The 26,886-nt window shown below is 41.1% G+C and overlaps 1 protein-coding gene across 1 annotated transcript in view; it reads left to right on the top strand.

Annotated features, from left to right (window-relative positions):
• Positions 1-747: 747 nt before the first annotated feature.
• The window catches only part of ZNF385C (zinc finger protein 385C), a gene marked incomplete at both ends in the record, with an annotated part of 119,273 nt that continues 93,134 nt past the window's right edge, over positions 748-26,886 (top strand). Inside the window, one exon of the mRNA XM_081344305.1 lies at positions 748-997. Within this exon, the coding sequence (XP_081200431.1) occupies positions 748-997 (250 nt within the window). The remainder of the gene's footprint in view (positions 998-26,886) is intronic.

Below are 26,886 nucleotides of genomic sequence, written 5' to 3' on the forward strand. Positions count from 1 at the left end.
GGCTCCTATATGATCTTCAAAACTGAGCCGTGAATCCAGGAGGACGCCCAAGTAGCAAGCCCTATCAACGGGGGGTAATACCTCATCCCCTATTGTTAATGATGGAGAAGGCTGGTCAGCCCGAGATGCCGGTATGAACAGCCACTCAGTCTTGGCAGGATTGAGACGAAGCCTGTTTCTCCCCATCCAAACCTGGACCGCCTCCAGATTAGTCTTTTACTTATTTGACCACAGCTAAATACTGTTCTATAGTTTTTACAGTACTCTGTAGTATCTCTTTTAAACTTTCTTCGATACTTTAGAACAATATTTTTCTTCTTTATCTTAATTGTGATATTCTTGTTTTATTTTCTTGTCAGTGATCAAATAAAAATTATTCATTGTGGTTGTGCTAGACATCATTTAAAAGTGGCCATGGGGTGGATCAATAGAAAAGTTACATTCCAGTGATTGATCCTATCCATGAAAAGTAGCTCTGTCTTGGTAGCATTGAAATTCTTTCTTGAAGCAGAAACAGGACATAATATGGGTGAAATAAAGCAGCTGTAATTCTGGTGGTGCGCTCTGCTAGCAGTTTTACTTGAATTAAGCTACAGTATGAACAAAGTACAGGCGGTTTACTCCATCTAGAGGCTGCTTATGTGTACTTATTGGGGGTTTGTTCTCAGGTTACTGGTACCCAAGGAGGTTAAATCTGGAACAATGACCTTTGTCTCCCTCGTTATGTTCTTTTTTTCTGCTGTAGGGATGAAACGTCCCTTGACCCCCTTCCACTCCCCTGGGAGTGGCATTTGTGGAAGCCTGGCAGAGAACTCATGCATAGGAAGTCCTCCAGAGCAGCGTACAAAGAGAGAGAAAAAGCACACATCGTTCACTCTCTGTGAAGTGTGTAATATCCAGCTCAATTCTGCTGTCCAGGCCCAGATCCATTTCAATGGGAAGTCTCACCAGAAACGCCTCAAACATCTTAACAAAGGAAAAGTTCTGTCAAGTCCAGGTAAGGCTCAGTTTATACATGAGGCTTCTCAGAAATGTAAAAGACAGTCTGAAATGTAGGGTATCTATATAGCTCCTTTCCACAAGCTCAGGAGCAGCCTATGTTTTGCTATTGCTTAGTAACATGCTTTCCAGATATATTATTTATTAAGCAAATTTATATTGCCACCCAACTCACACATGGGTGACTGCAGCAGCTTATAACATTTAACACCACTGGACACCACTGGATGACATCGCCAGGGCTCGTTGCCTTGGAAGAGTGAGGAAGATTCTCAGGGATGACTCACACCCTGGACGGTATCTCTTTACTCTCCTACCATCCGGTAGGAGATATAGGAATATAGCCAGCCGTACCAACAGGCTGAAAAATAGCTTTTATCCATGGGCTGTTAGGCTTTTAAATGGGACATAATCTTATGCAGAATTGACTTGGGAGGCCGGTGTGTGGTGTAGTTGGTTCACATAGTGTGGTGGGATGGAGGGTTTGTTGTCACTGTGTGTTGGGGGGAGAGAGCACGGGGGGAGGCTCAGCTAATCTCAATGTACACATGTTGTACTTTGACAATAAAGGTTTTATTATTATTTTATTATTATTATTTAAAGATTCTGTTCTTTCTTTTTTGGTGTCGTTAATTACCAAAAGTGGTTCATTCCCAGATTCTAGCCATTTGAACTACAAGTTCCAGAATTAATGATCCCTTTCTATGATTTCCTTCAAGTATGTCTTAAAAACTAACCATTTTAGTGAAGTTTTAGTTTTCATGCCCTACTTGAAAGGGATTCTTGAGACATCCAAGCAGTTTACAAGGAACTGATTTGATTTGCATTTATATAATGAATATGCAAATTGGAATGCAATTATATGTAAGCATTCTGACATCCCATAATTTTTCAGTGTAGTTCTCTCAGCAAAGGTGCATACACACACGCCCCCAAATATTTTACAATAAAACATATTTTTTTATTATTATTTTAATTCCATTTATATCCCGCCCTTCTCCGAAGACTCAGGGCGGCTTACAAGCTTAGCAGTAGCCTTCATTCTATGTATATGCCTGCTTATTAGGGCTTTCATACACCCCCCAAGCGGCATTATTACAAAGTCAGCTATATATAAATACATAGAATGAGGTAAGATATATTTGGAACTGCATATTCTGATTTCATATATGTTCACAGATAAATATCCTATTTTAAAAGTTTCCAGATTAATGCAGAAATAGGATGGGATAAAAATGTAAAAACAAACCTAGAGTGATTTGTCCAACCATACATGAAACTAATCTACATAGATATAGCCCATGGGTTTTTTTGCCTTTTAAAATAAAGTCAACTTTCTTAAATGTGTATAATGTGTATAATTTTATAAGGGGTTTATTTTAAGACAAACTGTTTTGAATTTAGTATATAAGCTCGATACGCTCTTTTTGAACTATAAGGAGTTCTTTTAGCATGGAGGTGGACTTCAATTAGTTCTCTTCTCAAACTTTCTCTGGTTGAGACATTCTCTATACTCAGTTCCTGGAGTTCTCCATGCATGTGTTGAAAGAAGGAATAGGATTCTTCTGTAATAAATAAAATCAAATTTATGCAAACATGTTCATTAATGTCCAGAATAACAGAGAAGGCAGAAATTCAGCAGAATATCCAAACTTTCCTCTTTAGGAATATTTTGTGATTAATGGTAGCTGGCCACTAATAATTATTTCATGCATACATAACATGATTAATATTGAACCATATCATTTTATGTAAATAAATTTCCCTTGCTTAAAAATAATATTGCATTTGCACCTATATGCAGGATGTCTCCACATGTTTGTGTGAGTGAGTGAGTGAGAGATAGAGATACAGAGATACACAGAGAGACATTTATTACAAGTGTATTTAGACAGCAACTTAATCTAATCAATCACACTAATCTAGCTGCATTGGAAGAAGCAAGTTATCCATATTTCTAGTCTCCCAATATCTGTAGTAAGTCTAGAGAGGGCAGCATACCATTTTAAAACCACCCGTTCTTTCTTTTTCTAACCTTTTTCATATAACTTTAGCTGACCAACATCAGCTAAAGAATTGTCAGTTGTGATTTCATGTTATTGGAAATAACAACAACAACAATTGGTTAGGACTTGAACTGTTAAGTTTTTACCAGTCCCAGACTGTGAATCAAATAGAATATTAACAATAACAACAATAATAATTAGTAGTAGCAGTAGTGCTACCACCTTGGGTGCAATCCCAGAACAACTGGAGCATCATTTGAACACCATCAGTATTGACAAAGTCAGCATCAGTTAAATGCAAAAGGCAGCTTTATTATGAACAGCTTACATCCTGTGACTATATCTTTAACACTATCAAATATCAACATCTGCCTATCCCACATCCCTGGGGAGGACTCGATAGGTGAATAAAAATGCCAAAGCCGTTCTGAACATCTGTATGACCAACCATAATAATAATAAAATAATTTATTATGCTTGTATGCCACCCGACTCTCAATGACTGGGTGATTTACAAGAATCAAACAGAGAATTTACAGTAAAATCAATAAACTATAAAAGATCCAAGAAAAAGATACCAAGTGCAATGAAGTGAAGAGTCTCACTCTCTCTTGTCAAAGGTCTCAGTGAAGCCAATAAAAGAGAATATTTGTAATTCAGAGTTGAAATGAGGGACCCTTGGTGTGCTCTGAGCTTGGTTGTTTTCTTGCAGAGATTTCATTACACAAACTAATCTGACTAGCACTGATGATGTTTCCTAGTTTGGGGAATAAAATGTCTGCAAGAAAACAATCAAGCTCAGAGCACACCAAAGACCCCTCGGCTTAGTGAAAAACCAGTTCTTTAAGATTCTTCTAAATAACTGGAGAGTGGGGTCATTGCAATCTCAGTGGGTGCCTTGTTCCAAAGGACAGGTACTGATATAGAGAAGATGCAGTTCCAAGGTCCCAAAGATGACATTGTATATTAATTGAAGGAACCCAGAGTTCATCAACCAAGCAGTACTAAATTGGCCAGGCACATGCTGTGGGAGGTAGGCAATCCCTCAAGTAAAAATTGCCAGGTCTAAACAGAAAAACAACAACAACAATGAATTCCCTTGTTGCTGTTACCACTGATAACGAGGATATGTAGGGATTATGAAGGATTATAGTACAGACTCTGAGAATAGATGGGGTAAGGCCCTATACCATGAAAGGCTTTATAGCTAACAGCAAGCACCTTGAGTTGTACTTGGGAGCAAACTGGCAACCAGTGCAGCTCACAAGGGAACAAGATCTAACCAAAATGCATGAGTTACAGAGTACTGTAATTTCTTAACATTTACTTAAGGAATTTATATTACAGGGAAAGTGTTCCATGTTTCTGTTTGCAAAGGATCTGGTTATATTAGGTAGGAAGATCCCTAAGGATCATATTAATCATTACTCTCTATTCCCAGTGTTCAAACTGTGAGTGCCAGTGTTTATATTGCAGCACAGCAACAGACAAATATCTGAGAGGAAAGATTCAACAGGCTTGGATTCAGAAATTTGTATACTTTGGGAAAAGGCTTCTATAAGAGTGCAAACATCAAAACAGCCCCATGAAGACTTCTTAGTTGCCACCAACATTCATTAGGGAAAAAACACCCAGGAAAGATAAAGAAATGGAGTGCCTGAATTTTTATAATAATAGCAACAATAATTTCAAATTGATTGAGGAAAAATGCCTCAGCAATTGTTAAGAGCCCTTGTATGAGCAGTTTTGGGTATGTTGGGGAGGGAGGGAGGGAGGGAGGGAGGGAGGGAAGGAAGGAAGGAAGGAAGGAAGGAAGGAAGGAAGGAAGGAAGGAAGGAAGGAAGGAAGGACGGACTTGCCTCCAGAAGTTGTAGGTGCTCCAGCATTGGAGGTTTTTAAGGAGAGATTGGACAACCATTTGTCTAGAATGTTACAGGGTTTCTAAGTTTCATCTTGTGGTTAGCATACCATGTAAGAAAACAAGGGACTGTGAGTTCTAGTCCTGCCTTTAGCCATGAAAGCCACCTGGGTGACTTTGTTCCCAACTCATCTTACAGGGTTGTTGTTGTTGTGGGGAAAATAGGCAAATGAAGGAATATTAAGTATCTTCGCCAACTTGAGTTCATAACAATAATAAAGACCACCTGCATACTGCACTGGTGAGTAATACTGCATATTGTTCTGGTCACCATGATACAAAAAAAGATGGTACAACCCGAGAAAGTGTTCAGAGAAGAGGAACAAAGATGATACAGGCTCTGGAGATTAAATCATATAATGAACAGTTGAGGGAGCTAGATATGCCTAGCCTATTAAAGGGATTAAGGAGGATGTAATAACTGTCTACTAGCACTTGAGTGACTTTAACAGAGAAGAGGGGGTTGACTTATCCTCCAAAAACTAGAGGACAGGAGAAGTAGTAATGGGTGGAAGCTTGAGAAAGAGAGCCCATGGAAAGGGTCACAGGAACCTGGCTCATGAGCAAGAACTTCATCTCTTCATCCCTCCAACCACTTCCTTCTCTTTCTCTTTCCCTCTCCCTCTCCCTCTCTCTCTTGTTTTCTCTCGCTCTCTTTTTCTCTCTTTCCTTGTCCCTTTGTAAAAACACTCTTCATTAGTCATCATTTTTGATAGTGCAGGAGGTTGAATCTCATACAAGCATGCATGTTTATATAATCTGTTGGTTCTGTGAACGTCAATATTAGTGATCATAATAGTACGATGGTTGAACTGGAAATTGAAAGAGTGGTGGGTGTTTTTTTCTTGGCAGAACTATTGTAAATTACGAATGTCTTGTTTGTAAATCGATATTCTGAGACATGTTAATTTTGCTATGGCTGAGATTCAAGGTGGCAGAATTTCACGCAGTAATGATGTTTCTTCCATCTCTCTTGTCCATTCTTGCCAGTCTATGGCCCCAAAAAGTCAGTAAGCATCCATAGGCATTACAGTTTGAGTTTCCCAAGCAGGCTTGCCCTGGGCCCTGTCATCTTGCATTTGATCAAGACACCAGTGTTAACATTTGGGGCAGGAAGAATATTCTCCTTAGGGCTTGCCTACCCTTCATCCTATTACAGTGATGTGTTGTAAGGTCTGAACCATCTTTTCTGCATTTTACTATCTGATTTAAATGATTGCTGCTGAAGTAAGGAGCCCTTTTATTTATGCAGCTTCATATTATCCCTCTATAACCCTTCACTGCCTCTCTCAAGAAGCTCCAGAAATCACAGAGCCACCATTGAAAGCATCAATTCTGCATTTCATTCTCCTGTTCTCTATACTTGCTCATGATAGCATTCAATAAAACTTACCTCTAAGTTTCTTGACTCTTCAGTCCTTTATTGGCTGCCACGACTGCTTGTACATATAAGCATACCTTTATTATAATAAGTGTTAGCAGGCAAAATAAAAGTTACAGGACTGGCAGACTGGAAAGTCAATTAATTTCTATAATAGCAAATTTGAACACAAACTAAGAAGGTTAGAACCTGGTCTTACAAAAATGTGTATAAGCCACCAAGTTGCATTTTCTGATCAGTATCAAGAAACATTTAGTGAAACACATTGGCTGATTTGACTTCCTCTTTCCTGAGATTTCTCAGCAGCTAGCATGTCATGGTGCAGACAAATTGATTTATGCAGGCAATTAATCTATGATTTGTTTAACCATTTTTATCTGTTGCTGGAAACATCTATACATTTCTAATAACAATTGGCTTTTATTGAGTTGGCAACACGAATCTGTTTTGCCCTTCCAAAAATGAAAGCCCTAAATAGTATTACGGTAGGTACTTCTTAATTAGTGAACTTCAGAAGTCTTGGTCTTCCACCCACATTATCTCTAGCCCATACTAGGGGAAGGATTGTAGAACAATTTTAATCTGAATGTCTCTAACTTTGCATTTTTGAATAATACACAAAATCCTTATTAGTCATCATTTTAAAAAATATTGTTCTTTGAATCTTGCAATATTTTAATTTGCCAATTAAAAATAAATTTAAGGAAACTTAGGAAAAAGCTTATACAATAATGTACCTATTCAGGAAAACAAAGAACAAAAACCCAGTAAATTAGAGAACATTATGTATAAATAGTGGATATGTTATATGTGCTCATAAATAAATGCAAATGTTTTAGTGAGATTTTTTTTAAAAAAAACCCAAATTTGACAAACCAGGCTAGATTTACTTGCAGAAATGAGCGGTTGAAGAATTGATCTATTTGTTCATTTCTCCTCCATATGGTTAACACCTTTAGCAACCAGGGCTGGTGGCAGCTGTAATTTGACCTATGCAGGGGCATCTGGTTGAGGAAATAAATCTAACATCCATCCTCTTTTTCAAAACTTAGAAGAGCTATAAGGACATACAAAAGATACTAAATGATTCCATTTTCTGTTATTTCAAGGAAAAAATTAATTTATCAGTAAATCTTGCTGAGTTTAGCATCCTTTTACTCAGAGGACCAGAAATAAAGTTGGAAATCAACATATGTTTCTAAAAACTGTTTCCTTATTTATTTATTTATTTATTTATTTATTTATTTATTTATTTATATGTATTTATTTATTTATTTATTTATTTATTTATTTATTTATTTATTTATTTATTTATTTATTTATTATGTGAAGAGGAGAGGTGGGATAAGATATTCCAGAGAAAGTTTTGGCAAGATTTATGAAGGATACAGTTGGCTGGAAAGAGAAGCTATGAGGGCTCATTTTCCTGCAATGGCTGAACGCATCTATGATTATAATGGCAGCTGATAGATTTTGCTAGCTAGAGAAAGGGATTTTTTTTAGCAACAGAAAATATAAAGCCTGAATAAAGGTCTGCGATTGTTTTTTTTTAAAGTGGCAAAATGGTAGATAAATAGGAGACAAGTAAAATCCTGAAGATTGGAAGCTTTTACAGGAAGATATTAAAAATGGCCATGTCCCAGGATACAATGCCATGACTCTGGGAATGTGCAGGGATGGAGAATGCTGAATACTACTCATTATTAGATATCATTATGACTTTGATATCATTTTAATGTCATTTGATTTAGCGCCTTACTGAGCAGGGTGGGCTCAAGTTATGTTACTCTCATTGGCAAAATTTCATTCCTTTCTCTCTCTCCTCTGTCTCTCTCCCCCTCCCTCCCATTGTTAGCAGAGCTCAAGAGTTGAGAAATTATGGTATCTTCCATTTTTATTTCCAGATGCAAAGTGAAAAGAAAGCGTAGCAACTGTTGGAAACAATGTGAGAGCTAAAATACATCTGACCCTCATTCCCCAGTGTTTGGAAATCAATGGAGAAATTGTATTCTTACTGTTGCCCATTTGGCGTTTTCAGAATAATTGCTGCTTTTGAATTCAGAGAGTCCTTTTTGGATTGGGAGCATCATAATTGGAATTTGTGACATTAGTATAATGAGAGTAGGTTATGTTTTAGAGAAATCAGAGAAATGTATTAGGATTTAAAAGAGGTTCTTTGAACAGAACTAAAAGATAAAAGAACAAGAGCTATTGTTAAAACCACCAGCACCATGTTAATATCCATCCTTCTACTGTATACACAACGCTTGAGCTGATTCTATTAAGCTGTGTCTTAGAATAACTGCTTATATTTTCTCACTGTGAGCTCCACAGGATTGGCTGCTTTGCTTGGGGCAATAGCGCAATGACATTAGGATAAAAACTTAGGCATTGTTAGCTGAGGATGAGGAACTTGGTACTCATCTACAATATAGAATTCATATTTTGGTTTCTCTGCCCTTTTTGTCTTTAACATCACCTTAGAGCAGGGGTGTCAAACTGCCAGCCTACTGGCCGGATGCATCATAGTGAAACTGCACCCAGTCCACTGCCGGCAATGGCAAAAAAAGCTACAACACGTCACATGACACTGCGAGTTTGACACCCCTGCCTTAGAGTTTTAGAAGTATATTGAAAAACTGAGGCTTTAGGAAGTTTCGCATTTAAACCCATTTTTTTCATTATGAACGTAACATATATTATGGATGGAAAATTGAATATCATTTGGGTCAACTGGCAAATTTGAAAATGCTTTGAAACACAGTTGAGGAGGCATAAAACATTTGCTTTTGAACCTTTCTTTCCCTGGACTCATTAGTTCCATCTACTGTGTTTTGCAATTTACTGTTTTGCAGGTTTTTTCTGCACTGTTTTGTTGAATGATCCTAGCTACTCAGAAAGCACACAAAGCATGATGACCTCATTGCTCTACAGAACCAATTAATATTATCAGATAAAATGAACAGCAGGACAATGTGGATGCAACTGAGAAAAGGCTGAGTTGCGGTGCTGTCACATTTCGTGTAAGGAAGAGCTGATGTGGTTTCATTATAGTTCAGTTGCTGAAGTTTAAAACTGTAAAATACATCTGATTGTCTCAGTAAGAGGGCCTTCCTCTGGCATCTGCCTCCATGACCAGTCTCCCTTCAGTAGGGATCCACAAAAGGCTGCCAGGAAGTAGATGATTTCTTGCAACTTACTGAATGGCTGTCAGTTCCTTTCTACACAGATTTTTAGTTTTTCCCAAATGCTTTTCAACAGCTTTTTACTGTTCTTTTATTGTTTCCATCAGTAAACATCCCACACACAATGTTTCAAAAGTTAAAAGTATTCATCAGCATTGTAATAAACACAATAGTACACAAAATGATAGACAAGTCTGGATGAAGAAGCTGATCTTCAGTTAAGATTGATTTTTTTTTCTCTCAAACCCTCTGATCATTGCAAAGTAGTTGCCAGGGAAAAAAGTGCTGTTGCAGGTTAGAGGAGAGGCAATTACCCTATTTCTCCTTTTTTCCAAATTGCAATGCAAAAAGCAGTTAGGAATCTTCCTTGCCAAAGGAAGCCTCCCTGATCTCACCTACTTCTCTAATGAGAAGTTACAAATTGCAGATTTCCATACTCAGAAATCTGAAGCTGTATCCAGATAAATATTAAATTCTAAGAAAAGCACAATTCTGAGCATATCTGAAATACAGTAGGCCTCATTGTAGAAAACCTCCAAACTCTATATAACATCCATCCTTCCGAGGTAGGTAAAATGAGGACCCAGATTGTTGGGGGCAATAAGCTGACTTTGTAATAATGCCGCTTGGGGGTGTGTGTGAAAGCCCTAACAAGCAGGCATATACATAGAATGAAGGCTACTGCTAAGCTTGTAAGCCGCCCTGAGTCTTCGGAGAAGGGCGGGATATAAATGTAATACAAAAAAATGTTTCTTTCATTTTAAAAATACTTTTATTGGCTAATAATTTGAAATGTATTCTGTGTTTGGCTTCAGCTAATCCACTTGGAAGTGAACCCTTTTGAAATGTGGTGAAAGGCAAATGACACTGATAGTGATTGACCTATCCAAAAACAATTATACAGTGTAATTGACTTGCATTGAATCTCTGGAGGGGAAACAGATGCCATCAGAAAGATTACAAATATTTTTGGATTGGGGGGTTAACATCAAATATGTGATAAGCCAGTGTTTTTTAAACCTGGCAACTTTAAGATATGTGGACTTCAATAGCCAGCTTTCTGGCTGGGGAATTCTGAAAGTTGCCAAGTTTGAAAAATACTGCTTAGGTTATACAGTACTGGATTTCTTTGTGTTCTTTTGTGTTCCACCATCATGAGATTTAGCAAGAATAAAGACTACTTCCTTAAGAATTGTTTTACCAATCTGTCTAGCTCTAAGCTCAGACTAACAATTCATGTATACTCTGGTAATTAAATAATCCTACCAGAGGTATCATATTCACTCATAGGGCAGATTTACACAGCTTCCTTGCTATGGTATGCAGATATCCCACTGTTTCCCTAACACATTGTATGTCTATATTTCTGTGACCACTTACAGCTAAGGCAATCCAAGCATTACTTGAACTGCTGCGATCTGGAAGTATAGTGGTGTTTTCCTTAAAATCCTGCTTGGGTGCTGGGGGCAGAGGGTGTATAGTACTTGGGTGAGCATTGGAGAAACAGCCTGAAATGAGATGTTTCATCCCTGCCCACTCCATTCGTAACTCGAGAATTTGTGGGAGTGAATCTCATACTTTCCAGTCCCTCTCAGGTCCGTGAGAATCCCTGTGTTTTGAATAGCTCCAAAGGCGTGAAAATACTTTTTATCCAAAGGAAACCTGAGAAAGATTGGAGTGCTCCATTTCTGAAGTGCCCCATGGGCAGTTGCATGGACTTTCCAATCTCTTTCAGGTCTCCTTTGGATAAAAAGTGTTTAACGGCAGCGGCTTGAGTTTCTCCACTCCATCCGAGTGGAAAGAAGCGGAGGCGCAGAGCGGGATTGCTCTCAATAAGATCGGTGCACACAAGCAAGCAGCGCATCCTGCACTGCGTTTCTGCTTTCTTCTTTTCAGATGGAGCGGAGAAACTCAAGCTGCTACCGCTGCTTGAGTGGGGAGGATGACAGGAGAAGAGTAGTCAAGATTTGTGCCACCAGCCGGTCAGACAAAGAGTACATTGGGCCGGGTGGGGGCTGGCTGGAAAGGTGAGATCATGGCTGCTCAGGTAGCTGTTGCCACCGCCTCTGCCACCGCCAGCAGCTTGGATACAGGTGCAAAGGGATTCATCCTGCGATGCCTCCCCGCTCAGTTGAATGCTTCGTTCCTGTCCTCAAAGTAAAGCCAGCGCATATGCAAGTAAGCAATGCGCCTGGGCCACCGATGGCCTTGGTTCCTGCACCCGGCCAACTCCAATTCCACGCTTTGCCCCATAGGTATGCAGATGAAGTAAACACTTCCCCCTCCCAGAAAATGGAAGCTTCCGAGGGCCATGATCTCTTTTGCAGAGAATTTGTGTTTGAACTCGCGTGATATTATGGCACCCAGGAGCTTCCATTTTCGGCACAAAAAGCATTTTCAAGCCGACTCTCCCTCAAAGAGAAAGAAACTGCGACACAGAGGAGACAGATTTTGCAAGGTAAGCGAGTCCGGTGCGGCAGAAAGGGAGGGGGAAGCAACTGTGGGGAGTGAAAGGGGAATAGGGTGAATGTTGCAGAGCCTCTGTGGTCACTCAGAGCAAATGACTGCTGTGGTGCTGCAGTATTCATAATTTTGGGAGTTGCTTGTAAACACTAGAGGGAACTGATTGTGTAACTTTGAATGAGCGTTAAGTGAATGCTCATAACTCGGGGATTACCTATACGTCCAGTTGGTTTTGCTTGCTTTGCAAAGGACTAGTTCCTGCCTTCTATGCCCATCCCATGCATGGTTGGAAGGGAGACCAGTACTTACTTTTTTAAAAGAGAAATTAAATAGTTTGATTAACTGGTGGATCTAGAGTAGTGATGGCAAATCTATGACATGTGTGTCAAAGGTGACATGTCACAAAATTTTGGTTGACATACTAGTATACACTAATCCCTGACAACAACTATTCTTAAAATCACTCTCCATTCTTGCGTGCTTTTTGAAGACTGTGGAGGCTGTATGAAAATGGAGTGTGCTCTCTCATTGCATGAGAAGATTGTGCTCTTGCGTGGACTCTGGAGCTTCAAAAAAAAGCATGAAAATGGGGTGAGGTTTAGTTTAGAGGTTGAAAAGTCTGTAGATGAGTGTTCTCTGAAGATACTTCAAGAAAGCAGGTGTCATGTGACCCTGATCAGCCTCAGGAAGGCTGCAGGGGCCTATCAACAGAAAGAATATGCCACCTGAAAATAAGCAGGGTATGGCAGATACTGGAGTGTACTGGGTCTTGGGGAATGGCGTGAGGTGGCCTTTTTGAGTGGCAACAGTGGTGCTAGAGCTGAGGTCAAAGCCTGGGCCTCTATTTCAGGACTACGTTTAGTACTGCTGCCAAGAGCCAAGAGATGGGAGGTTGGATAGAGATAGAGAATTATTTCTCTTTTATTCAGGGGTGATATGCCAGCTGAGTCAATTTAGGCATTTTCCAAATAATCTGTACACAAGCCAAAAAAGGGTTACCAAGGCTAAGTTGCCTCACGCCAAGATAGCATCTTGACTGCACAAATTTGGACAAACATTAGAGGATAGCTAAGAGGTACAAAATACCTTTTGCTGCCAGCTATAGTTAGTAGGCAGACATCTGACCAATCAACCCATTGTTTCAAGATATTAAAAACAAAACCAGTTGACAATACAATGGGGAAGGGGGGGAAAGGCAAGTCATAGAGTAATCAGAACATTACGCAAGATAATTGGAGGGAAATTTTCACTTGATGTGTAAGGTTGGGCAGGGGTGGAATTTCAGCTGAGAAAAACACCAATCACACCCTTGGAATGTTGTTAAGTTGTCTGGCCAAGAGTGCACAGCGCTGACGTATTCTGGCTGCAGTATAGGAAACCACAATTTAGGGTGGCATAATGGCTTTGGGAGAGAAGAGGAATATAGCAAAGCTGTTGGGTGAATATGGTCATACATTTGACCTTCATAAAGACAGCTCATTTTTGGTTATCAACATTCCTATCTTGCCATAAGGAATTTAATTAAACAGTAAACATTTCTTGTAGCCTTAATAATGGTGAAAATATAAAGGAGAAATATGCTTTCGTTTTAAATTTATTTATTTAAAGAAATGGTATTCTGTGCTTCCACTAATGAATGGCACTCAAGGCAGCTAACATAACATAAAACATTATACAGGAGAATTAAAAGATATTTAAACTATATTATACCACATTATATTGTTCTTCCAAATTGATTAGCTCAAAGTCTGTTTAATGTCATAAAATGTTCTCAGAATGATATAGACAATCCAGCTTTTCTTAAGTTCTCAAAGTAGAGAAATACACAAGTTGCATTGCCATTTCCCCATCTATAGGGTTTGCAATCCTGTTGGGGAGATTTTTAATTTTTGCACAGCTTAAATCCAGTGTGGGGTTTTTAGCGACTGTATGTTTACTAATTGTTAGTTACAATTTTTTAACTAAACAGAGGAAAGGAAGAGTAGAATTCCTTTTTAGGAATTTACACATTTAGAGCAGACACTAAGAAGACCTTTTGTCATAACCACAGCACTGATGGTGCAAGACCCAAGGGAAAGCATATTCTTTGTGACGCTCCAAATAAGAAATGGAGACATTCCTAATTTTTGAAAAATAGCAAACTCTGCCTAATCACAGTTGGAGTCACTGAGAGAAAAGAATACTGTATCGGCACAATACAAAGTTAACCCCAGACGGGCAAGGATTCTTGCATATAAAATAGTCCCATAACAACTTAGCCTACAAAGAATCAGAAAACAATATAGGAGAAAAAGAAGGGATAGAGCCATCTGACAAGTATAGTACTTTATTGGCTTGCTGCATAGAAACCAGACCAAAAGGAGGAAACATTTTAATACTTTGAAAATTTAAAATGATATTTATTTATTTTTTATTACCTGAACATTAGCTATACATAATGTAGTTTTGATTCATAGGTTCTATATATACTTTACAGATTATGGTTGATGTCAAACTTGTTTGGGTAGTTATTTAGGTTTGCTGGTAAAATTCAAGAACATCTCAAAAACCATGCTAGGGAAATCAGAAGATAGAATGAACTGCTTTGAGCTGATACAGCTAGGATACTGATACAGTCATATATGCAAATATAGGCTTGCATAATTAAAACACATTATAGGATGTTTTTCTGGAGGCATCATGCAGCCAATTGAAAGCTATCAGAATCATCAGGTTTGATGTGGAAGTGAGTAAAAAAAAATCTCCAAATCCTTCCTCAGGACCATGATGGTGCCCCATGCTTACCTATGATCAGAGAAATGAATTGTTTACAGCAAGGAAACAGGGCTCAAACGCACTGGAGAAAAACTGGATGGGAAAGTCTCACCTCATGTTTGTATTTTCAATCCCAGAAACCTTTATAGGTGGTTCATGTTATTAAAAAAAAAAAGATAAGCTACAGTGTACCCTTCAGAATTCTTAGACATGGAAATGTTACTAGTCATTATGCATAATTATTAAATGGAAGTGTTGTTTTCCATTAAATATTCAGTTAGGTTTGTATAAGTGTTTGATAAGGCACTTGATGAAAGGATTCATCAAAGCACTTTAACAAAACAGTAAACGCTCATTCTAAATTATGAACTCATCTTTCTAGAAGTAAAAATTTGTTGGATGAGAACCCCTAAGACATCTACTTCACATAGCCTGTATTAATAATTGTATATCAGTTTTAATGAAACTTCCTGCTATTTAATAATGTTATACATAAAATTATTGCAGAGTTAGCAGTTTGTGCCAATATAGAATGTGAGATAATTCATTACAGCTAGTCCTCAGTTAACAACACCAATTAGAAACAGAATTTTCATTAGTAAGCAATGTGGTTTTACAGTGTAATGTTACATGACTGCATCACTTAGCAACACTTCCTGTTGCCATCTTTAAGGAAACCACCACTAATCACTACATAAGAATGTCACATGATCTCCATTTATGACCTCTGCTGGCTTCCTGAAAGCCTCTCCAGGTATACCAGACAGGAAGCAGAGCAGATGAGCTACTTCTACTTTATTGTAAGACTGAAGTAACAGAATCTTGTAATTCTGAAAGTACAAATCTTCTGCCATTTCGTCTATAGTCTGAGGAATTAGGGAGGATCCTGTCTGAGCGTCTTCATCTGTTACGCAGCTGAGCTCTATACTCTCTTGTATCTAATTGTTTCCTAGGTAAGATCTCTTTCCCCCATTTCTCAAGGTCTTTCTCATATACTTTTACATCTATCAGTCAAGAGACTGAGTACTAGGCCTGCATTGGCATGAAGCCAAGGGTGATTTGGGGTTAGTCACCCACTCTAACCCCTAGGAAGAAAGAAATGGCCAATCATTTATGCAAATGAAGAGATACCTGTAAAGAGATACCATTTTTCTTTTCAATGTAGTCAACCATGACACTTTGCAAAACATTCCAGAAAAATATTAAGAAGATAAATGTAAAAAATGAGACAAGGCATAAATTTGTGCAAGAAATTATGGGTGAATAATAAATTACATCCCTTACACTCATGAATTAAAGTCTCCTTAAGTTGCAATTAATTCTTGATGTTTTCTTGGCCATAAGATGAATGTGTTTTACATTTCTGCCTTCTGAAATGTTCTTTTGACTTCCCAGTGTACTCTATACTTCTCAGATTTTTGGTAGTCAGGCAACCCAATTGTTGTGTATTAAACAGTTATTATTTCTCACACAGACTGTGAGGAGAAAAGCGCAGCAGCCCACTGACAGCTGTCAAACACGCTGCCGCTCGCTAACACGCAGGCGCGGCGACCGGCTGACAATGATAGCTGTCAAAGCGGCCGCGCAGGCGCAGCTCAATAACAGCTGTCAGGTTGCTGGTGGCTGCGCATGCGCAGTAGCGCCTAGCTGTCAAATGTTGCCAGCTGAACGGAGGCGCAGCACGCTGACAGCTCGCGGCTGTCAAAGTTCGCCGCGCCTGATTGGCTGCAGCCACGCGGCGGGAGAACACCAAAATGTTATTGGTTATTACTTGTCCAAGTTATGTATAAATAGCAGGGAGTCCCGGCGGTGTCTTTAAGCTGGTGCTCCCCCTAAATAAACGTCCGAGAAATGTGCCTGTTGTCTCCTGGTCTTGCCTCACGCCAATACACCTGGTGACGAAGGTGGGATGGGGTCTGCTATGCTGAACTGAAGTCACAGAGCTGAAGTTACGAGCCGAAGGAGGGAAGCCCTCTCATCAGCTGACAACTGCTGACGTCACTAGCTGGACAGGGAGAGCCCTCCACCAAACCACCTCATAGCAGACCCAGGGACCTGGACAGCATGGCCACTCTCGGACACATTAGGGAATTTGATATATTGCAACCCGAAGGCTGGGAGTCGCACCTTGGGCAGGTCGAAGGCTACCTCCTAGTCAACAAGATTTTCGAAGACCGTCCCAAGGCTGCTGCACTTCTGTGTCTCAGCGGGCCGGCGGTCTACGATGTTGCCGTCGGGCTCTGCAGCCCAGACCCGGTTGCCACAGTGCCTTATGCCGAGTTGGTGGACCGCCTCAATCGGCACTTCATGCCACGACGGTCAGAACTATACTGGTGACTGAATTTCGCTCGCCGCTACCAACGACCAGGCAAGTCAGCCACATCCTTCATTGCTGAGGTACACCACGCAGCCCGCCGTTGCCATTTCCCCGACCTCGAGGACCGCATCCGCGACCAGGTCATAGTAGGTCTGTGGAATGAACAGCTGCAGAAGAAGATTGTCGCTAAGTCAACGATGGACCTCGCTGAGGTAACGCTCGAAATAATGGCGTATGAAGACAGCCATCGAGAAGACGCGGCCCCGTCGGGCAATCCCTTCAGTGGATCAGTCCATCAGGACTATCTGAGGAATCCCGACAACGAAAGACTTGAGGAAGAAATGGGGTAGATGCCATCCACCCGAGACCCAGCAACTCCCAGGCTCGCCGGGAGCCCGACCGAAGACCCGACAGACTGGGCATTACCACCAAAAATCCTCCAACGAACCGGGCAAAGTGCGCCAGCTGTGGCGGAAACCATGCCAGAGCTGCCTGCAGATTCCGGAACGCCAAGTGTCACAGCTGTGGAAAGACTGGACACATCCGTGCCACCTGCCGCAGTACAAACAAAGAAACCCTCAACGAACTGGAAGTCACCCCATCAGGTAGGACATCCCCCCCCAATCTGGGCCAAGGCAAACCCATGGGCATCAGTCTTAACCGTCCTCTCGGACGAGGGGCCCATAGCCATTAACCACCTCAGGCCCAAGTTAAAAATCCAGGTACGCTTACAAGGAATCCCATGTGAGATGGAGGTGGACTCAGGGTCCTCAGTCTCCATCATAACTTGGGACACCCTTCAGGGAATCACACGTCGCTGCAAGCGCTACTTCCCCCTCTGTCCCTCGCAAATCCTGCTTGCTGATTTCCAGGGAGCCCCCATCAAACTGAAGGGGAAAACTAAACTCAGGGTCGATTACAAGCAGTTCCATGGGGAACTCACGGCTCAAATTACTGTAGGAAGGCGTGCCAGTCTCATCGGCCTCGACTGGTTCGAAGCCCTGGGCATAAGGATCGAGGGGATAAATCAGACACAGTCCCGACCACTGAAAGCCGCCTGCCATCAGTACACAGATGTGTTTGACGGGACTTTAGGTAAATACAGAGGGCCCCCGGTAGATCTAAAACTAAACCCCGAAATTCTGCCTGTCAGGATAAAAGCTAGAAGGGTCCCCTTTGCCCTCAAGTCCAAACTCGAGGAAGAACTAGACAGATTAGTTAAACTTGGGGTATTAGAGCCGACAGACGGAGGCACATGGGAAACCCCCATAATCACCCCAGTTAAGCCCAACGGGGAGGTCCACATTTGCGCGGACTATAAAGCGACCCTCAACTGGGCTCTGAACCCCCACGCCTACCCGGTCCCAGCTGTCAGGGATGTCCTGTCAGAAATCCAGTCAGGCACCATTTTCGCAAAGCTCGATTTGGCGCATGCGTTTTTGCAACTGCCGGTCTCCAAGGAGACAGCAGACGCTCAAACAATTGTTACCCACTGCGGGGCGTTCAGAGTGAACCACCTGCAATTTGGCATTGCTGTGGCTTCTGGCATTTTCCAGGAGGCAATGGAAAAAACACTCAAAGGAATCCCCGGGGTTTGCCCCTACTTCGATGATGTGCTCATTGCAGGGGAAACTGAGGGGATTCTGGCAGAAAGATTGCAGGAGGTGCTGCACAGGTTCCGCACCGCCGGCCTTAAATTAAAAAAGGAAAAATGTTCTATAGGGGTTCCAGCCACCGAATTCCTTGGTTACAGAATCGACGCCCAGGGAATCCATCCCACAGATTCCTAGATTCAGGCCATCAAGGCGGCCCCACCCCCCCAAAATAAGATGGAGCTACAAGCCTTCTTGGGGCTCCTCAACCTTTACCATTCTTTCCTCCCCCAGAAGGCAACCATCGCGGACCCCCTACACAGGTTACTTGACAAAGGGGCCCCTTGGCAGAGGACCCAGGTCCACAATGACAGCTTCAGGAAATTAAAACAACTCCTATCCAGCAAGTCCACCATCACCCATTATAAGGAAAAAATGCCCCTGTGTGTAGCTTGCGATGCCTCCCCTTATGGAATAGGAGCAGTTCTGAGCCACCTGCACGCGGACGGGACTCAATCTCCTGTCACGTACTATTCCAGAACTCTTTCCAAGGCAGAGCGCAACTATGCTCAAATTGATAAAGAAGCCCTAGCAATCGTGGCAAGCGTGAAAAAATTTCACGACTACCTATACGGCCGCCCCTTTACGATCTTTACAGATCACAAACCCCTGCTAGGGCTCTTCACGTGGGACAGGCTAACACCCCAAATCCTATCCCCAAGAATGCTGCGCTGGACCACGTTCTTGGCAGCATATTCCTTCAGGCTTGAACACAAGCCTGGGAAGCAAATGGGCCACGACGACGGGCTAAGCAGGCTGCCCTTGCCCAGCCTGGGCTCAGACCCAGCACCAGCCGGCCACATCATGGCAATCCAGGAATTGCCAGATCGCCCCCTGTCAGCTAAGGACATTGCCTCAGCTACTAGCCAGGACAAGGTCCTGGGCAGAGTACTTGCCTGGGTCATGTCAGGATGGCAATCCTGCAGTCCCGGGCCAGAATTCCAAGCTTACTATGTTAGACGGCACGAACTGTCTGCGCACCTGGGCTGTGTCCTTTGGGGTAGCCAGGTCATCATCCCGGACCCCCACAGGTCCCAGGCGCTGCACTCACTCCATGACGGCCACTCAGGTATCATCAAAATGAAGGCACTTGCCCGCAGCTACTTCTGGTGGCCGGGTCTCGATAAAGATACCGAGAAGCACATAGCCGGCTGCTACATGTGCCAACAAACGAGACCCCCCCGCCACAGTCCCCCATCCATAAATGGGAAGTGACTAGGAACCCCTGGTCCAGGGTGCACATCGACTATGCTGGCCCCTTTCAGGGTCAAAATTTCCTTATCATGGTCAACAGGTTCTCTAAATGGCTGGAGGTCATTCCGGTCTCCAGCATGACCTCTGCTGCCACAATCGGGTTTGAGGAGGGTTTTTGCCACTCACGGGCTACCCGACGTCCTAGTCTCCGACAACAGCCCCCAATTTACCTCTCATGACTTCCAGATTTTCACTAGGGACAACTCAGGCACACCATGTCTGCTCCCTTCCATCCATCCTCGAACGGCCTTGCAGAAGTCATGGTGAAGGCCACCAAGGACTCCCTGCGGAAAATCATCTCCGGAGACTGGCACTGCCATCTGGCCCAATTTCTCCTGGCTCAACATTCCACCCCCTGCTCCACCACCGGGAAATCACCAGCTGAACTCCGTTGGGGCCGCCGGCTGGTCACAAAGCTGGACAGACTGCACCCGGACAGAGCAGCCGCAGAAGCCAAACACCCCTTGCAGCCAAGGACCTTCCCTCCAGGTCAACTCATCTGGGCCAGGAACTATGGGACAGGGGACAAATGGCTTCAAGGCGTTGTCTTGGATCAAACAGGCCCCGTCTCCTACGTGATTGACTTGGGGGGAGGGACCCACATCAGACGACATGCAGACCAGCTCAGGACCAGGGGGCTCCAAAATCTCCCCCTTCATCCCTCTTCCACTCCGGAACAAAGCGAGACACCAGCTCAGTGGAACCCGACGCCAGCGGCTCTCAGCCCCACCCCCCCTCCACCTCCGTCTAACGACCAAGAAGCCCCAGACTCTTCACTTCTCCCCGATGGGGGAAAGGGGGATCAGCCCGAAGAAAACCTCCGCTGCTCCAGTAGACCTAAAAAAGCCCCCGCATACTTTGCTGACTACGAATGGGCTGGAAACAGGTCAAAGACACAAGAGAGGAGCAACTGCCAAAGAAACCAAAACATTGTAAACCAAGCAAGGGGGGGGGAAAGGGGTGTTGTGTATTAAACAGTTATTATTTCTCACACAGACTGTGAGGAGAAAAGCGCGGCAGCCCGCTGACAGCTGTCAAATGGGCTGCCGCTCGCTAACACGCAGGCGCGGCGACCAGCTGACATTGACAGCTGTCAAAGCAGCCGCGCAGGCACAGCTCAATGACAGCTGTTAGGTTGCCGGTGGCTGCACATGCGCAGTAGCGCCTAGCTGTCAGATGTTGCCAGCTGAACGGAGGCGCGGCACGCTGACAGCTCGCGGCTGTCAAAGCTCGCCGCGCCTGATTGGCTGCAGCCACGCGGCGGGAGAACACCAAAATGTTATTGGTTATTACTTGTCCAAGTTATGTATAAATAGCAGGGAGTCCCGGCGGTGTCTTTAAGCCGGTGCTCCCCCTAAATAAACGTCCGAGAAACGTGCCTGTTGTCTCCTGGTCTTGCCTCACGCCAATACATCAATTTTGTTTAGCTTTTTTGAATCAGCGCGGATTAGCTTTTCACTGCTTCAGAGAACTTGTAACGGTACTACAAAACTGGCAATAAGCTCCTTTGCTATGAGACTCTCCTACCTTAGGGGTGGGATTCAGTCAAAACACAAATGTGGTGTGGCTCATATAAATGCTTTGGTTTGGTATGGTGTGCAGGTTCAGTTGATGTAGATTTTTTTAAAAAATTTGTAAACAGTCATTAATGGCTTAGCATATTATATAAACAGTCATTTGTAGTTTTAATAAGTACATGTCATTAATAAAGATTAGGGTAACGTGTGAATAATTGAAGTCCAAAATTCACAATGAATTTGCTAGAGATACCAAAATAGGATTTTGTTTTTAGGGTGCTTGTAGAATCATTCCTCCATTATTGTTTACTTTTTAGTTTTGATTTACAGTATGTTATGTGCTGCAGAAGAATAGTTTGATATCTCTCCTGAGCCAGGCAAAAGTAAAAGCATAAGATGGGGATCGGGGCAGTGGTAATACCCTGGAAGACAGGCTCAGGATTCAAAATGCTGTTAATAAATCGAAACATTTGGCCCTATCCTCCTTTGTGGGGGGAATTGTCTTAGTTTTCAATAAACATGGTACCACGTAATTTGCTACGGCCCTAAGATATATTTTGTAGGTTGGTCTCCTATGTGACAAAATGTGCTGAATTACCATTGTAGGATGTCTCTCAGTTCTTATAATGAGGAACCACTGTAAAACAGAACATACACTGGAAACTATTTATTCTCCATTTTCCCCTATGAAAATGCTTTTTCTTTCTGTAGATGTTCCTTTCTTCCTTTCTGTCAAGGTCAGCCTTCTTCTCATATTTTTTTCAGCTGAAAAAAACTGACAAGATAAGAGCTCCCTTTGACTAGATCATCAGCTTGTAGGTTGCATATGACTTCCATTTGGGGCACATAAAATAATCCAGCCCTCTGAGTCTGAATGAAAGTGACAGCTTTAGGCTTCACCCACACATTTCTGTTTCTTAGTCCTAGTCAATGGATAACATCCTGTCTTTAAAGATTTCACCAAAATTTTCTTGGCTGCATACTTACTTTTATTTGAAGTAGGAAAATTACAAACCAGGTTTTAATTTGTTTCATAACTAGGATAAAAATAAGGAAAATCAACAAATTTGGGTGACACAATACAAAAATGTTCTTGTCCTGGCATTTGCATCCAACTACAGTAGTAATTTTTTCCCTTTAAGGCCCCAAGATTGTTAAGCCAACATCAAAGCAAATTTTCTCTGTATACTTTATTCCTATTGTAACCTCTAATATACTTTTCAGCAGATATTTCCTTTGTAAAAATAATAATATTAGTGTATGCAAATCCTCCCAACCTAAAGATAACCTAAGAAAATGAATGCCAAAACTGAGTGGGACTGCAATTGCTCAAAGGTGACGGTCAGTTTTAGTAGCCTACCTGGATTTGTAAACTTAATAATCACATTGTTATTTTTATCATTATTCATCATCAAAAAATGCAGAGACAGTACAAACTAATTCTGCTTTATGCTCATAATATAAAAACGTTTGTGATATTCCTTAAAAAAATAAATATCCAGTCAAGTAGGTGAAAACATACATGCAAAGAAAAATAGCAGTGACTTTCAGGGTCTGCTGTAAGAATTCCCTAATCATAGGTTTATGATTCATAGATTTATAAATGTGGCAGGGCTACTACCAGTCTGAGTGTTTCACCCTGATAATGTTTTTTGTGACCTGGCATTCTTGCATTCATGCAGAAGGTAGTGTGGTACCTTCTGCAAGTAGCAATTAATGAAGGGAGTAAAATGAATATAATAAAATTATACTGTTGTCAGTCATATAGGTGTGGCCAAAAGTATTTTTTTATCAAGTTTTATTGGTTTTTCAATATTTACATATACATGTATTGGTGAAGCAATATGGTGGTTGGGTAGTGAAAAGTAACAAATAACAAGTTGTTTGTAAACAGTTCAGGTTGCATCAATAAAGATTCCCTCTCTGATTCCCTTAGTTTTCACATAGTCAAAGTGATCAAGTTAATACATTTCTAGATATGACCTAATCAATTAAGAAAGTTTTCAATGTAATTAGACTAATACATATCAAAATCCTGTTTTTAAGTTTTACCTAATTGCAATAAAATACTCTAAAGTGGCCTATAATATACAGAAGAAAGCTTACTTTTTGAGTAATAGTGTGGCCAAAAGTATTGATCCCTCTCCACTTTTTCCCTAAATAATCCCAATTTGCTGTGAAATAAACTGAAACTTATATAAATAAATGGCATCCACACTTCTTTATTCCATGGAGCAGATCCTTTAGTTTTAATGTATTGTTTAACATATTGTCTGGAGAAGACTTTAAAACTTCAGACTAAGTTCTGAGATCTGACAGCCATAAATGGTATTCATCAGAATTAAGTTGAGATATTAACACAGCAGAAAAAGCAAGATGAATTTCAAGTGGTCATAATAACAGCACATATCACTTTTCTCCTGCGTCACCCCAACTCCCACAGTAACACAGCATCTTATGCTGCAAGTTGGCTAGAGACAGAGATCTAAAACAACATTCGAAATTATGTTAATTTAAATCAAAGAGATATACTATAACTGCAGAAGGCAACCACATAATTCCATGAGAAGATGCAGTTGACCTATGGTGTGGTCAACAAATGCAACATACACAGCCCTATGCACACTTCAAAGCATATTTTCCTTTGTATTTGAAGGCCCGCACAACTCTACCAGCCAGAGCTTTGTTTGGAAGTTGTCCATCTGTCCAGAAAAAATGAATAAGCTAGGGAGATAGAGAATGGCAGGGAGAAACTTTTGTCAGTTTCTTTTCTGGCAAATATAAGTTTTGTGTCTGGCCATGCTCAGCAGAATAAATGACTGTAACTAACTAAAGGCAGCATGTTCCATTGTAGCTCCCAAAGCATAAGAAGTTCCCAGGTGTAAGAACTGTGGAAAATGAAGGGAGGTGGGAGAGGAAAGAGTTCAGTTATGGTGAGAAGAGATAACAAAAACCAGATGTATGGGCCATGGGAAGATAACATTTCAAAGAGATTTAATTGGCTCACTATAACTCTCCCTAAAAATTGACCCTTAGTTGTTTTTACAACTGATAAGCAATAAAGATGGCTTTCTGAATCCCATATGGGTCTTGTTTCATGGGATTACCACTTACATGGGTCTTGACATCATGGCATGCTTCTTCAGTCACAAAAGAAATGTTCTCTCCTTGTTCACTAAATAGTTGCTAAAGTTATCAGTATGAATATGTGCAAGTCCTTCATCCATATAACTCCCTTTTTATGACCCTGTTGTCTATATTCAGAGTAGAGTCGGGATGACTGGATGGAGATGAGTTTTACTGGGGGTGCCTTTGTGACCCCATGCCGGGTTCACAGCAGATATTTTCTTTGTGCCTTAGGAAACATCTGCAGCTACCTAGAATTGAACTCTTAATCTTCTGAATGGGAGGGGAATGTCTTCACCACTAAGCCGCTACTTGGGTCGTTCTTCCTTCATACACATAAAATACCTGAAAATTTTTGCTTCATAAAGATGCTGTCAGTCTCTAATTCTCCTGTATTGTTCTCTTTTGGAAGTTGAGCTGAATCTCCATCCTTTTGCTTTTTAAGAAAGATCTTCTTTAAGATAAGATAAAATAATCTTTAAGCCATTTCAGCTTGAATGAATGAACAGTTATATAAATAGTCTTTGTGAGCAATTTCAATGTTATTTATTGATAGTCACCTTGATTGTATGTCATCTGCCTTGATAAGCAGTATGTAGGGATTCTTGCCTGTATTGCCAGGATAATCATGGTCATTATCATCAAGACTTATGAAAGCTTGTTCATGACATAGAAAACCTTATTTTTGTGTTACGTGTTAACAGTGTTGTGGAGTATTTATGGCAATTCTCTTATCTAGCCTTGCCAAGTCAAGTATCTAAGAAACCTTTGTTGTGTTCTAATCTAATACAGACTAACACCTGTAAAGAGTATTCAGTACTGTTGCCAGATTATAAACATGACAATATTGCTGCTGTGGGAGAATAGTTTGTCTGAAATCACCCAATATCTGGATTCATACGTCACGTTAAGCCAAAATGTGGTTATGTTTCCTGTTTGTATATTTTGATTTAGTGTATCATGTGAATCCAGCCTTTTCTAAATTATAGCTTATGGCTTACTATGATGTAGTAACCCAATCAGTTGTAGCTTAGTCAATAAACCATAATTAAGCAAGCCAAGCAATAGGTCTCAGACAGAAATAGGTTCTGAATAATCCTATCATTCATAGATCAGTTTTGTAGTGGCCGTGCTAAGACTTAACTTGGATGTTTTGAGGATATTTTTTTAATTAACACAAATAGTTTTATGATTGTGAATTCTTTCTTTCTATGGCTGTTCTGGAAAATTGCAGCTGGAATGTTCACTTCAGGCAGAACCTCATCATCTTTTTCATTATGGTCTCCATGTTTCACACATGGGGTCTGCACCTGCATATTACCCTATTCAGAATGTTCCAGAAAGACATTAGTCATGCCTCACTGAGGCATGTCAGTATTATTAGATCTTTGCCAAACAGGATCACCATAATCAATTATCATCATTTAGAATGTTTCTTTGAGAACAAGTTCTCACTACAACAGACTGTGGTTAAAATGGCCTGTCCAAGTGTTCTTCTATGTTGGTCTTTGGTTCCATCTGTGGACAACCAGCTCAGTCAAATTTAAATTGTTGAAAAAACACAATTTATGTTGTAGCATGAGCTATTGAGAATTAAGCTTCTATGCTATTAGCTATCTGGCTAAACTGTTTGGTGCTCAACCCAGGGGTGGGATAGGCAACTGTCTCATGTCCAATGGTATTTGAGCAAGCTTTTAAATAAAAAGCCCTTCTAAACATATTAACCAGAACCCCAGGAAAAAGATCTCCCATTCCTACCATTGTAAAAGCACTGCAAACATAATTTTTCTACAGACGTGTCTCATTTGAGACACTTGTACTCCCACACCAGATGCTATGTAGATTGAGCCAGACTTCCATGTTGTGATATGTATACTATCCTATGCCTCCTCTTCAATAATTAAGAGTTTATATAACTCAAACAATAATAAAGGAGGGAGATGGGAAGTTTAGAAATAGGAATAAACAAACTAATAGTTGGTATAACTCAAGAACAGCTAAGTACCTGACCAGTTTTTTAAATCAAAATTTCATACTGAAGAAGATTCTAACATCATAGAGGCAGTGGAAAAGGTGCCCAAAAGCTAGAGTCTTAATTCTAAATTTCAGGTGTCTATGGAATGTTTCCATCGTGACCAATTCAGTGTCAGCTGTAGTCAAACATTAGCTATACCACATCAAATGTGCCAGTATTCAAGGAAGAAGAGTCCTTCTTGAGCTTCATTTTTATGGAAAAGTGAGTGAGAAGTCACAGTGACAAGGCTCATCCCAGTGCTATGCTATTTGAAGATTCAGCAGAACACATGGAAGATCT

Source organism: Vipera berus (assembly GCF_964194415.1).
Source record: "Vipera berus genome assembly, chromosome: Z".
In the NCBI taxonomy this organism is placed as follows: Eukaryota; Metazoa; Chordata; class Lepidosauria; order Squamata; family Viperidae; genus Vipera; species Vipera berus.